This window comes from Apis dorsata, unplaced genomic scaffold (genome assembly GCF_000469605.1).
Source record: "Apis dorsata unplaced genomic scaffold, Apis dorsata 1.3 scaffold_133, whole genome shotgun sequence".
Taxonomy (NCBI): domain Eukaryota; kingdom Metazoa; phylum Arthropoda; class Insecta; order Hymenoptera; family Apidae; genus Apis; species Apis dorsata.
In genome coordinates this window covers 1,464,733-1,480,248 of record NW_006263426.1, presented here as the reverse complement: position 1 = coordinate 1,480,248, position 15,516 = coordinate 1,464,733, and the positions used below count along the sequence as shown (strand labels likewise).

At 30.1% G+C, this 15,516-nt stretch overlaps 1 protein-coding gene across 1 annotated transcript in view; it reads left to right on the top strand.

The window, feature by feature from the left end:
* The first annotated feature begins 533 nt into the window (after positions 1 to 533).
* LOC102677882 (neurobeachin) overlaps positions 534 to 15,516 on the top strand; it is a 240,681-nt gene continuing 225,698 nt past the window's right edge. Inside the window, exon 1 of the mRNA XM_031509250.1 lies at positions 534 to 1,337. Coding sequence (XP_031365110.1) covers positions 1,134 to 1,337 — 204 coding nt within the window. The 5' untranslated portion in view covers positions 534 to 1,133. The remainder of the gene's footprint in view (positions 1,338 to 15,516) is intronic.

Below are 15,516 nucleotides of genomic sequence, written 5' to 3'. Positions count from 1 at the left end.
CCCCCCCCCCAGATAATAAAACAACAAATTCAGTTGTATTATTCCAATCGTAATTGTTCGACGTAGAGCTACCTTTCCCAGACAACGAAACAACGATTGTATTCAAGTTGTATTGACATCGGCATCTTTCTTTTCCAAGACAATAAAACAACAATTCAATTATTACAACGTCCTCCTATTTTTCCTGGACGATTAAAAATAACAATTCAATTGTGTTCGTGTTGTTTTGTTTGACGCATTTGCCATTTTTCTTAGACGACATTTCCCAACAATATTCAATTATATATGACGCCTTTACCATTTTTTCTCAAACAATATTTCCCAACGATATTTCAATTCGTTCAACGTAAAACTATTTTTCTAGACAATAAAAGAATTGTATTGAACATTTTGCTAATTTTCCTAAACAATTCAATTTTATTGAACATTTTGCTAATTTTCCTAAACAATTCAATTGTATTGAACATTTTGCTAATTTTCCTAAACAATTCAATTATATTGAACATTTTGCTAATTTTCCTAAACAATGAAATAATAATTCAGTTTTTAATAAAACTGAAGTTAAGTAAACTGAGTTATTTGACGTATATTTCCTAGACAATGAAATAATAATTCGGTTGTATGACATTGACGTATCGCCATTTATCCCAGACAATGAAACACCGATTCGATTAATACTTCAGTTGTTTGACGTATTGCTACTTTTCCCAGACAAAAGAAAGAACAGTTCAATTGTACTTGACGTTCGTATTGATTGTCCATCCACTTTTCCATCCGGAGAATGGCAGAACGACTCGAGTTGTACTCGAGTTGTTTGACATTCGCGCAACAATTACTTTTCCCGAAGAATGACAGAACGGCTCGATCGAGTTGTCTGGCATTCACGTATCTATCTCTTTTTCCCAGAGAATGGCAGATCGATTCCCTTACATTCGAGTTGTCATATCAAACTGTATCGACGTTATATATATACAGTTTTGAGTGTACTAGTTACATGTTAAGAGAAGAACAATCATTGGATATAGCGTCTTCTCATTGAAGACCTGAAGTTTGAGGCTGAGAGTAGCTCGTTGACACTTGAACATTGGGTCTTGAACAGAGGGACACGATATACAGGATCACGAAGAGGAGAGATGGACTCGCTGGAGCGGTTGATAAGCTCCGGATCGCACCAGCCAGCCCTGACGGCAGCCACGCGGTCACAGAACGCCTTCGTCCAGGCCAACCTCTGCTCTGTGATCGGACGTAAGGGTCGTCACCTGACTGGCACGTTTTGCTTAACGGGGGACACGATGGAGGGCATCATACAGTGTCTGGTGTTCCTGAAAGCGTTTTCGGTAAGAATACACTTTGTATGAATATATTTCAATATTTTATTCGTATTTAAATATCATAATTGAATATCATATTTGAATATTGAAAATTTATGGTTTGTACATTGGTCAATTTTTACGATTTTTATGTATTTTATGATTTTTCAAGTACAAGTACAACGAGTAAAATACAATTCCCGCTCATTTATTATTCTTACTTTATCTAAGAATTATTTATATAATTAAAATTGAACAATTCTGTATAATTATTATTATACAGAATTATATTTATTACGATTGACGTTAAGAAATGAAAAAATCTGTTTTAATATTAATATTAATATTAAACATATTGTTGTTTAATTTTTTTTTATTAATTCTATTTTGTGAAGATGATTGATGATGATTAAAAAATTTTTATAAAATAAATGGATCGATCTTCGATCGATTGTTTCGATTCGGCCTGTATCTTCCAACTTTTTTTTTCATCAAAAAAAGAAAAAGAAAAAAAAAGGAAAAAGATGCAACAATCCTATTGTTCATTTAAATTTTGTTTAAAAAAAATTATTGTCAAGATTTTAATCAATCTTTGAATTAATCTTTATTAATATTAGAATTTTATTAATGTTAAGATATTAGATAAGATACTTATTGAAGAATCATTGTTCGCAGAAAAAAAGTGTACGAAATACTAATATCAAAAACTGTCGCATTTAATGAAGTATTAACAGAGGTTTTTCAACGATATTGAAATTAATATTGTTTAAATGGATATTCATAGAATGTTGATTAGATCATGCGTACGTATATTTTTGTATCAAAATTTCTGATACTGATAATCATAAAATTTCTATTAAATTTAAAATAGTGAAGAAAGCTTCGGAGCTTCGATTGTCGAAGTCAGTTATTATTGGTTTACTGAAGGAATGTCAGATTTGAGTCACGTATAATTTTTGAAAAAACAGAGAAAGTTGTGAAAGAAATTTTGTGGTCGATGAAGGAATAAAAAACTAATAAAAAGAAAAAAATGAAATCGTGCAAGACACAGTTACAATCTCTGTCTTTTTTTTTATTTAATGTGCGGAATTAATAACATAACAAAATTAATCGCAAAAAAAATCAATAAAATGAATTAAATTACATGAGATTGCTGATAAAAATTTATAAAAATAAAAGCCAATAAGAAATCATAAAATAATTATAATAAAATTAATAAAAACAAAAGAGAAGGAAAATTTTATATAATTTTTATTTAACCTATTTTTATTTGATGTTAGAAATTAGTGATTTAACAGAACTAATCGTTAAAAAAAAAATTAATAAAATAAAAGAGGACGATCTTTTAATAGATGAAAAAAAGTAAAAAAAAATTATGGCTAATGAAAAATTCTTTTCATTATCATAAAACAATTAATCGCAAAAAATAAGAGAAAAAAACAGAAAGGCATATAAAATTTAATGGCCGATGTTGAACAGGACTAATGTTTAAAAAAAAAAAATAATAAAAGATCTATTAGATCAATTATATATGATCTTGAAAAAAAGAAAATTGCGGAGGGAATTTAATGGGCAATGTTGAAAAAACTAACATCGTGACAGAATTAATCGCAAAAAAAAAAAAATGATGCAGAATGTAAATGGAATATCTGCTCGTTTTTTTCATAGAATTGAAAAAAATAATCTTTCAATCATACAATTCTAATAAGCAATAAAAATGTGAAATGGGAAAGAAATTATCCAGTTATCTTAAGTATAAAACATAGTATCTTAAGTATAAGACATATAAGTATAAAACATATTATAACATAATCTAGAATTCTTCAATTATCAAGTTTTAATCATCGATTTTTGCAGAATAATGCAAAACAAGTACGCAATAAATAAAAGAAAAATCTTCGAAATGGTCGAAGAAAGATCCTTGTAGAATCTTTTCCAATTTCCTATTCATGTGTGTAATTTTTTTTTTTTTTAAGAATTTATTACATTTGGACAAAGGAAGTCTAAAAAGTTTCCACAAGGATCTTTTTTGGGCAAAAGAAATCACTTGTTTGTTTGAAAATTGAATGATACGATTTCTGAAAAATGAAAAGCAAAATGTAAAATTTAATGAGCAATAGAAAGTGAAATTATCTATTGATTATTGAAAAAAAACAACAACAATGTAATACATACAAAATAGATATTGAAGAAAGAATCATTTAGTACAAGAAAAAATGACAATGATATCATTAATATTTCTATTAGAGGATTTTTAGAATAGAACATGATTGCATGATTTGATAAAGCGTGAAATAATCGTATGAGGCATATATACATTCATATATGCTCAATCAATTATATCTTATACGATTATTGAAGAAAACAGAAGAAAAAAAATTGTAACCAACGTCAAACAAGTCAATGTCGTAACAAAAAAAATTATAAAAAAAAATGATTAATGACACTAATGAAACAATTAATCCTTGTTATCAAATTTATCAACTTATACAAGTCGACAATATATCGACTTTTGAGGGGAGCAGCAATGAATGCGAAAGGAATACAAAATATATATATTTATGTGTATTCGTGTCTTATATGTATATAGTTTTTAAAAGAGATAATAATCTTGAAGAAATCGTGACAGAAGAGATTCTGATAACCACTGTTTCTATTTATCTGAATTTTGAACAAATTTAAGATAATTTTTCATATATAATGACTATCGAAAAAAAATAGATATTTGGTAAACTAAAAATTTTTCGAATTTTGAGAGAAGAATAAATTATGGTTAACATTGAAGAAATTAATATTAACTGTAATTAATTGTAAAAAAAGAAAATCAAGCAAAATACGATTGCAATTTTTTGCTTATTTTTATTTAATGACTATACAATACTGGAATATTGTAAAATAATCGTAAAATAAATAAATAAATAAATAAATAAATACAAAATATATATAGAATTTTTACCTTATTTTCCTATATGCCACTTATATATGTAACTTTATTTGTGATTTGTGACAAACAACAATTGAAAGACATAGTGATTCATTTGGTTAAGCAACAAAATAGAATCAATATCATACCAGAATTTGAATTGTGCTTGCCATATATGAATCATATAAAAATTCTTGAGAAAATATAATGTAACAAATATAAAATAAGTATTGAAAAAGAAATCATTACGAGGATGCAAAAAAAAAAAAATTAATATCGAAACAGACAATATCCTATTAAAGAGTTTTTAAATTTTAAATAAACATAAAACAAGGAATTTCGTATTTAGTATCTTGGAAAACGGTAAACGAGGCGAAATTCGTTGCCTTGAGAAAAATGGATTTACATATAATAGAGCATATTCCACGATCAATCGATACAGAAGTAAATATATTGAATGGATCATCTATTATTACACTGTTAATTGATTTCAACTAAAGCATTAAAAATGACAGTTGCATCATTGTTAAAATATTTGTATGAATTCGATGGAAATTCTTCTACAACATGGATAACAAATCTCCTCTTTTTAATGTTCTCTTCGAACATTTCGTGGATTTGAATATTTTATTGCGTATCTTTGAGAAAAGCAATTCGTCTATTTTGATATCATATCAAATACTTCTAGAATTCTTGTACAAGATAAATATTGAAGGAAAAATCATTCATAATCATTCAAAATATTTTTAGAGGTTTCTTAACCAAATTTTAAATTTGGTGGAATTGGATGATTGCATGATTTGAGAAGAATGCGTTGTTTTTGTGCAAAACGTTTATCTTGCTGAATCAACTATATCTTATATTATTATTGAGAGAAGCAAAGAATTGGGAAATTTTATATCAATATTAGAAAAATTATTTTCCGTAATAAAATCGTAAGAAAAAAGGAAAATTGTATAGAAATATGATCTTTTTTATTCGATAGTTAATTGGATCAATAAAAAAAAGTTGATTTTGAGCAGAACAGCAAAAATGGAAGATAATTGTAGATTTTATTTTTGCTCGTTTTTATTTAACGGTCAAAATACAGAACGGAACTGAATTCTGAATCTTTGTTTTATATCTCTTGAAAGGGAAGAGCAATGAATGTGTAAGAAATACGAAGCAGATTCATATTCATTTTTTTATTTGTGCGTATATGTAACATAATTTTAAAAGTCAATAATCTCAAAGGATTAAAGAAGCAGAAGAGATTCTGAAAACTTTCTGCTTGTTTTTATTTATCTGAATTTTGAAGAAACCTAGAAGTTAAATTCTTCTCTCTAAGAAGAAATGTAGTTTAATAAAAAATACGGAACCACGGTATTAATTCTAAAAAAAAAAGCGACATAAGAATAATTTAACAGGGTCAATGTCAAAAAATTAGTAGAAACGAAAGTAACAAAACTAATAAAAAAAAAAAAAAAAATAATATAATGCACAACATTTTTATATATTATACAATATTTTTATATGTATCACATTGCTGCAAAATGTATTATTGATAATGATTCTTGTTATGAACGAGCTGGTATATGTATATACGTACGTGTACAACGCTATTATATATATTTTATATTAGATATATAATTATTATAAATATTTAAATTTAATTTGAACTTAAATCGATTGAACTAATTAGGAACTAAAATACTCACACTATTATATTCTCCAAAAATTGAATTTCAAAGTCACAATAATCGCATGATAAGAAAATTTTCCCTTCAAAACATTGCAACGTCTCGTACTTTTGAAATCGCTATTTAAAATCTCATAATAGTTTCCACAGCCATTCAATTCCTCCTTATTTTTAAACGTGAAATAATGATATCGTACATAACATCACACTCGATCGGTTAAATCCAATCGAACTGCATCTGGGATTTGGAAGAGCCCAATAACCTTCACGTTATAGTATATAGTCAAAGAACAATTGGAGGCGATTTCACAAGTCCAGTGTGCACACTTTCACACTGGGACAAAGACACCCAGAGATTCACAAAGATCGAAGTTTCGTTTGCGGGACATTTCAATCTCCTGCCCTTTGACAATCCCTCATAGATCTTTCAGCCAACGAAACAACGTCATTGCTTCAACAATACGAACGAAGATTGTCTCTGAAATAAAGACAGATCACGTCTCGACATTTTACCGATTGATATTTTATGAATGGAAAAATATATTATTTATAAATGAATAAATAGTTGATTTTAAATTTATGATTTAAGGAATTTTATCATGTAAAAAATTTATTTCAAATATAATTCAAATATAATTATTAGTTGTTCCAGTTATTGTAATTTGAAGTTTATAATAAGAGGACTTAAGAAATTTAGAATTTTCTTTTATTCATCCTCAAAAGAAGTTAATTTAGACTTAATTTTTCGGATGATGATATTGGAAATTGAATTTTATTAAAAACAACATTTACAAAAATAAAATTTGTAAAATCTATTAAGCAAAGGAGAAAGATATATATTATATTTTTATTGAAAATAATAAAAAAAATCCCCTAAACATTATAAACATCCTCAAAACAATGATGTTCGATTTTCGAATAGTTGTTGGCGCCAAATTCGATCTCTATGCGTGTATTTTCTCATCGATAAATATAGATTCTACATTCTACATTCTATATTCTAGATTCTATTAAATATAGATTCTACATTCTACATTCTATATTTTAGATTCTACATTTAAAAAAAAAAAAAGGATTTAAAGATTCAAAAAACAGACTTCAAAGAATCGTTTTGAAATGATACATCGATATCTGAGTAATTATTTTTTCACTCAAAAATTTTGATTTTGAAAAATTAGAAAGATTGTATGAATTTTTTCATCTAAAAGTGAATCCTTCTTAAAAATTCTCGCAAAGCATTCGATAGATGTCCCTCTCCCTCCCTCTTTTTTCGTTTTTCGCGTATCCAAAAAAAATTTTCTATTTGTCCATTCTACATCTGAGAGGTTCATCTGGATCAAAGAATTTGAATCGCGTCGCAATGATGCAAATTACAAGCGATCTTTTGCGCGGAATAATTGTCGGGCAAAAGAGTTAGCCGAATTAATCTCTAGTCGGATAACGCGCTAGAACTAGCTCTTCTTGGGAATCTACATTTCCGATATCCATATGCATCGGTTCCGCGTACCTTTTTCGCGGTAATTATTTTGATTAGTGAGAAAAATAGAGGAATTTATAATTAATCAATTAATGATATTTTTATCATTCAATGAATGATAAACGGATTAAATTTTATGTAACTGTACAATCATAAATTTAAATATTATATTCATTATTCTATCGATAATGCATAAATATTTTATATGTTTTTATTATTATCTGATTGTAATTTATCGTCAATGAATCATAAACATTTTAATCATAATATTGATATCAATGATAATGATAATTATATTACGAATGAAAACTGTTCGTTCGTGTACATAAATTTTAAAGAGAAAGTCGATGTGTCTTGCTATTTTCTGAACTAATTTTTTGAACTATTTTTGATTTTGATCAAAACCATATACGAGAAAATTGATATTATTACAAGTGAATTTATTTATAATTATATTGATAAAAATTAAAATTTTATTATGTTAAATTTAAATGGAAGCATTTAATCAAAATGTAAGATAAAATGTTCATATTATACAGAACATCTAGAAAGTTGAAATACTAAAATGGGAAAAAGAAATGGAGAAGGACATGATTTAAACACTCTCTTCGACTCTCTGTTTCCAACTCGTTAATTTCTCGATTCTCACTTTTCAACGTTTTAACTCTGATTGCACACTTTTTTACTTTTTCACGACTTTCATTACTTTTCCCGTGAAAGTAAAATATATGTATACATCTCTCTTTATCTTTATTTTTATTTAGCCATCTCTTTAAGAATAGTGCAATATTTTCAATCATTTTATTTATAAAACGAAATAATAGCCAACATCCTAATCTCTTTAATTTATTCACTTTTCGTTAAGGAATTAATAACAAATGCAAATATTTATTTATAAATTATTATACAGTTCATTTTGCTCTTTCAAACTTATAGATACAAAAGCATGAATACTATAAAGATTAGTGTTCAAAATTTTAATTTCTAATTAATTTTATACGATCTTTCTATAAAAAAAATTAAATGTCAAATAAGAATCAAGGAGATAATTCGAAAAAAATCTCATTTCTTTTCTTCAATTCACTTTGAAAATCCAACTCAACGTCCCATATAACTACGACTTTGCTAAACTTTGCTCAACTATAAAGCTCCATTTTTCGAAATATTTTCCGAAGGCCTTTAAAATATATATACACAGCCACTGTATATTTCTCATACCGTTCTGTGAACGACGTCGTTGACGATGGTTCCTCCTTCCCGAGTGGCTGGCATTCTTCGTTTTCCTTCGCCCGACCAAGGCGAGGAAGGTGACGATAACATCTCGAGGAGAGGAGGTTGCCTATGAATTTTTATCCGCTCTGGCCTCGGGCTACGGCCGGTTGAAACGAACGAATCGCGATGTGCCTCCTTATCAAGAAAAAACCACTTACCCTGGCGAGCTCGTTTGACGATCAAAATTATTGGCGTGGTGACGTAACGAGGGTTGGATGCGCCTCAATGGGAAAGAGAGAGAGGTTTGAGACGATGTAGCAAAAATCGCCTGTGTATACTTTTGGTTAAATATTCTTCGAAAAAAGCATACTACGTTTTTTTTCTTGAAGTTATAGTTGATACAATATAAATTGCAGTAAATATCAAAATGTATCAATTTGTCGAAAAGAGTAGTACAGAGTAAAGATTGTATCATATTTAATATAAAGAAGCAATAAGAGTGCTATAAGCCTTGGCGAAAGACATGTAGACCCCGGATTAAGGTTCATCGGCAATGGATTTGAATCGTGATTTTGTTATTTAGAAACAAAAATAATGTTTTTGAAACAAAATTACTGCATGTTTTGATACTCTTAATATTGATCGAATTAAATATTGTAATATTTATTCATTAATAATATCAGCTTTTTATACACGATTTTTTTAAAGAAATGAACACAATTTTGTTCGTTTATTAGAGTTTTGATAGGTGTTATGGATCACCGATAATTTACAGGCCACTAAATATATTAAGGAATCACGTTCAAACTTGAATTTTCCACGTGAATATCTCTCATCAATCAAGAAAATTTCACATACAATTACGAGTTATAAAGTTTTCATCGAACTACAAACTTCTAATATCATGAAATTTTTTCTTGAAATTTTTCCATTGCTTTATATTTTATTACGCGTATTGATGAAATTTTCCTGTTACACCAAAAAAAAAAACATCTTTGAAACATCAATAAGAATATTAAGAACAAAATGAAATATAAAATTGTTTTTGAAATATTGAATTTCATGCAATATTTTTTTTTCAATTCGTTTAGCATTAATTAATCCAAGAATATATAAATACTCTAGGACATAAATTTTGATAAACGTGGAAAAATTATATTAAATGGATGCAAAGAAAATTTATTTTTGAAAAAAAAAAGTGTCTTTTGTAACATACCCAAAACGAGCATCAATCCACGTTTGATAAAATCACCATTCAGCTATCCTTTTAGCGCGGATACGCTTGTATTGTTGCTCGTAGTAATCCAGAGTATCGAATGATTAAATTTCCATGAAACGCGAATTTGATTTTCCAAATGTAAATAGGCGAGAGGGTAGGTTGGGGATGGTCGACCGCGATTTTGAAACGATGTTCAATGGATGGGTGGCTCGTATATTTTCAGGCGGGACCAAATTTTAAATAAACAACGATCGAGCTCGTGAAGCTCGACATTGGGGATTTTCGCGGAGGATAATTCGATTTTGCTTCGGGAAAAGCGGGATAGGATGTCGTTCGATAATAGCCGTGCGAATTATTTTTTTTGTTTGTTTGTTTTTTTTTTATTTCATACACCATTTTATTTTCAGGTTTATATGAAAATTATTCGATTATTTCGTTTAATTTCATTCCACTTCATCTAATTTTCGATCAGAATTTTTTTAACGAGAAATAAGTTCAATATCCTGCTATTAAATTCTTTTTAATCGTTCGAATTTCAGTTCATCAAATTCTGTATATTTTCTTCCCCCCTAAAAAAGTGGAAAATATTCTCGAAGTAACGAAAATAATTTATATGGAAATAATCTTAATTATATAATAATTCTTAATTACCTTCCTTTTTTTAATTAATTTCTTTTGTTACATAATCCTTCGTCACTTCTCGTGATCGATTTATCTTATCTTTTAACTTTATCCATACCGGAGTTACACGATACAATCATTAAATTCATCATAAGATAATGAATTTTCATATCGTTTGTAATAAAAAAGAATGAAACTGAACATTCAAGTCATGAAAACTGATAGACTCATTTTAACAATCCAACAGGACTGAATATTAGAGTCCATCATCGTTACAGCATATACAATTGATTTGTTACCGTATTTTTTAACTTTACTCATACTAAAGCTAAATAAGAGCACACTCGTAATGGTCCATTAAATTCCCATTTTTGCATTTGATAAACAAAAATGAAACTGAACATTCAAGTCATGGAAAGTCTCGTAAATGGAGTCAAAGGAGTGCACAACAACCGCGTCGTTGTAGAAATTTTCGAGCACGCGTGTAAATTTACCCCGTGATATGATCCAACGTTAATTACGCCGGCCATTGGGCCAACTCCACGGCTCTTTCGGCTCAAGATAATTAGAAGAGGCGCACCTTTGTACCCCGTTTTGGTCCGCTCTTTCCTTCGGGGTTGGACCCGTCACGGTCGACTACGCGATACTACGAAACTTCCCCGATATTTCAACCCCGTCGAGGTCGAAGAGGAAGACGGGCTCCTCCGCTCCACATGTCTCCCGTATGCTGGCAAAGAGGGAAAGAGAGAAAGAGAGAGAGACGTTTTACTCCCCGATTTTCGGATGTGCGCATCTGCGACAGCCGTCTCGTGTCTCGTGAAGGAACAAGGAGCTCTCGGGGTGTTAGAGGCTTGACCTCGTTCCAGGTGTTCTACCAGTCTATCTTCCTCCCTCCTGCCGTGTCTCCCTCGCACGAGGACCCGTATCCTCTGCGGGGCGTTCTCGTAATAATAGATTTATATGCATAGGTTTCCGCGAGCGGTACAGGTGGTTCCACTGTAACTACCGCAAACCGCCTTCGCGATTCTTGTAACGTGGCGAGGTAATAATTGTACATTAAATAGTAGAGGTGGCGCGATTCAATTTTGCAGAGATTCCTCCGTGAGTTTTTCTTTCCATGCTTGGTTTTTGTTGGATCTTTTCACGTTTTCGAGAAGGATAGTGAGAATTATCGTTCATGATACGATAATGTGGAAAAGGAATTTTGTTTTTAACGAGGAATAAGTTCAATATTCTCTTATTGAATTCTTTTTAATCGTTCGAATTTCAGTTCATCTGTATATCTTCTCTCTTCGCAAAAAGTGGGAAATATTTTCGAAGCAACGAAAATAATTTATATGAAAATAATTAATTCTTAATTATTTTCCTTTTTTTGATTAATTTCTTTTGTTATATAATTCTTCGTCACTTCTTATGATCGATTTATTTTTTATCTTTTAATCCATACCAGAGTTACGATAACGTAACAATGTTTTTAGGATTTATTGTAATTGTATTGAAAATGGTGAAATGAAAATGGTGATAATGATTGGAGTTGTAATTCGAGAAATTCTTATTGTATTGATTTTAATTTTCTTTAACATGAATGACAGAAATTAAACTTGGTTGATAGTCGATAAGTGGACAATGGAATGGAAAAGATTTGTTAGTAATTATTGTGGTTAATTAATATTTTTTCTTCGGGGTGGAGGGAATTTTAGAAAAGCCGATTATAGTCCGGTATAAACTCGCAAGCCTATTCATCCAGAAGAGTTTTCTAACAATGTACGAACTCTCCTCCTTCATCGTATCCACGATGAGAAAATCATTATAGGCCAGTGAGCTAGAAAATTTGCTTTTCGTCACTCCTCGGACTTGCCAAGCACTCGGCTCTGTGTCTTATTATTATCATGTTAAATCAAAACACGTAAGATTTCTCAAATGGATCGAATGGTTTCATGTGTTTTCGTTTCGTATTGGAAATCTTGGATTGAATTTCCATCTTCTTTCACACTCTCTGTTTTTGTACGAACACTTATTAATTTTTACTTCATATAAGAACAATTCTATCACGCTTATCCATTTCTCATTATCGTTAAAAAAGAATTATTTTTCAATTACATTTGTTGAAGCTTGAAAGCTTAAAAGAGAGTTCATTTAAAGAGAGAATAATTTACAGAATGCTGAAATTTCGAAAAATATCGAGGCAAAATTGAAAATTAAATTTACGAAAATTGAATTCTACAGGAAATATCATTGAATTTTCGAATAAACGACAATTCTTGTTTGAACATAATTGATCAAGATTTTTCGCGGTTGGGATCTTTTTATGGATTACGTGTCGAGAGTACCGATATCTCGATTCAAGTACGGTCGATGGAAGAAATATACGCGAGCTCGATATTAGATATATAATTTAATAACGTAAGGGTACATATATAGGTCAAACGTTCTTCCGCAGTCCCCTTCTTCTTCACCCTCGCGTTCCTTGACTTTCGAGTATGACGTATTCCGCGCGAATATCGAGAATCGTGTGCTCGATAAACCAAATATTTCAGAGTATTTATCGATAGGTATAAGAGAAATTAATTGGATGATTCGAATCGTTGTTAACCTTTTTCGTATAACTGTGAATTTGAAATTATTAAAAATCAAAGTTGTTCAATTTTAAGATATTTAATCGTGTCAACGATTCGATCGATCGTGTCAAAATACAGAATTTTGAAACAATGATGCACTCAAGCTTTTTAAATTTGTCGATTTTTCTTCTTCAAATTTTTACTTTTCAAATTTTTTTTATTCTTCCTAAATTTCTCTTAAAATTTTGAAAATTTTAAAATTTTAAAGAGATGATCAAAGAGAACAATTTTCACGCAACGAATAAATTAACATCGTGTTAATTTATTTGCCGCATAAATTTATTTCCATTAAATGCAGAATCATCGCAATAGATATACATCAATTCCTTTCTTTAAGTTTTCTATACACGCGCACAAGATTCTTTTTCTCCTTTATATTCTTTCTTTGTTATACCATGCTCCCTTGAACTTTACTTTAAACTCCAACTGCCATGGCACGCTGACCGCCCTCAGGATACTCAAACTCTTACTCGTACGAGAGCACAAATGAGAACATCCGCACAAAAACTCGTTGCCGTCCTTTAGCCGTGTATACGACTCATATATACGACTCGCGGATCTTTGCTTTCTAAACATCGCAGACATTTTAAGTACTACAATGTCTCTGACTTCTATAGTACCCGTGTCTGAGGTTCGACTGAATACGTTGTATGAATGTCTGCCGCTTGAACCGCAGAGGAGTGAGACAAAGGGAAAAAGCGGCGGATGAACTATATCGTGGAATTTAATCCATAATAACGTTGAAAGATCCATTAATTCCTTTAACCGTGGAATGGAAAACAGTTTCGATTCTTTTCATATTAAATTATTACAATTATTGTTGAGATTCGATTTTCTACTAATAAATTTATTTATTATTAAAAAAATTGAAATGGGATTTCGTGCAAAATTTAAATTTAATTAAAAAAAATTATAAATAAAAATATTTATTCGAAACATTTTTCTTTTTTTATTTTTTAATTTTACTTTTAATTTTAATTTTTCTGCGTCCAACGAAAAATTTTCGAATAGAAATACCACGAAACCAGAAAGATTTGAAAAAAATTACATACATTCTCTCTAAATTTCTTTAATCCTCGAGATTTTTCGTACCTCTTCGCCTATGAATGTTGAATTCAAAATTTTAGATTCGATCGATTTAGATGCGCTGTTTAAAAATCGATCGCGAAGACGGGTGATCGCGGTCCAGGGATGGGTCGCGATGGGGTCGATGGCGCAGGGCAAATAGAAATGAGCGTGGAAATTTCAGGCAGCGTGAATTGAGAAGCGGCGGTGGCGGCGGTGTGTTGTTTTTGCTGGGTAAACGACGACGAACGACATCGACGGTTTCATTTAGCGGATGCGCAAACATCGATTCGCTGCCAATAAACACGGCCGACTCTTGGTGGCTGGCCACTTAAGTATTCAAAGCCCGTTCGAATTCCGCGAACCTTTCAATCTGGCTTGTTTGCAGCTCTGGAATGCCATCAGCTTCGTGTTCACTCGAGAACTTGTCTATCGTCAAGTGTACGAGGGATGGTTACGTCGAGTATATTGTTGAACATCCTATTTGTAGGTCTTAACGATTCAAGTGGAAGTTAAATAATATGATACAATTTTATAATTTAGGTAGAAAAGTTTTGGACATGAATTATTGATATGTAAGTTTGTGTAATTTATCGTGCATTTAATTTTCTTTCTTTTGTTTGATACATAATGCAATTAGTTTTGGTGATCAAACTTGATATACATTTCTTTAATTAGATATGTTAAAGAAATTTGGCGTTGATTTAGTAAATTTTAGAGAATGAATATGTATGAACACTGATCTGTGTTATAGAAAAATTTGTATAACGAGATTGCAATGGCCTTATTATGTGGTAATTGTACGGTTTGTACCGACAATAGTAAACAATTATATGAACTCTAAGTTTCGTGTAAATCAATTATATTTCTTTTCAAATTAATCAAAAGTTGTTGACTGTTTTATTGATTTTTATAATAATTTTACGTAGCCTTATTGTAATACATTATTTAATATTATTTAATATTACTTATCCGTAATTACTTCATTCTACTTCCATAAGAAGTAGAATGTTCATATTCTCACTGTGAATATTAATGATTCATTTTACTGGTTTGATAAAGATTACTTGATTCCACTCGTTCTTCTTGACTTTAATATCTCTACACTACTAAGTTCTCTCGATTCCACTTTTCTAATCATGATTCCATAATCTTTACTCGATTTTCACAATAAAAAAACATTCATCTAATATCCATCTATATCATTTGATCTTCCATCCAAAACATTTTTAACAGTATCAGAAATGAGGGAAATAAAATATCCATAATCCCAAATAATCAAATTATTTCGTTCACTCTGTTCAAATCCTCGAAACAGGAATTCAAATGAGACTCAAAGATTCCGGATACGCGTTAAAAATTAATTTCGCGGGATAATTTCCATCTCTCGCGC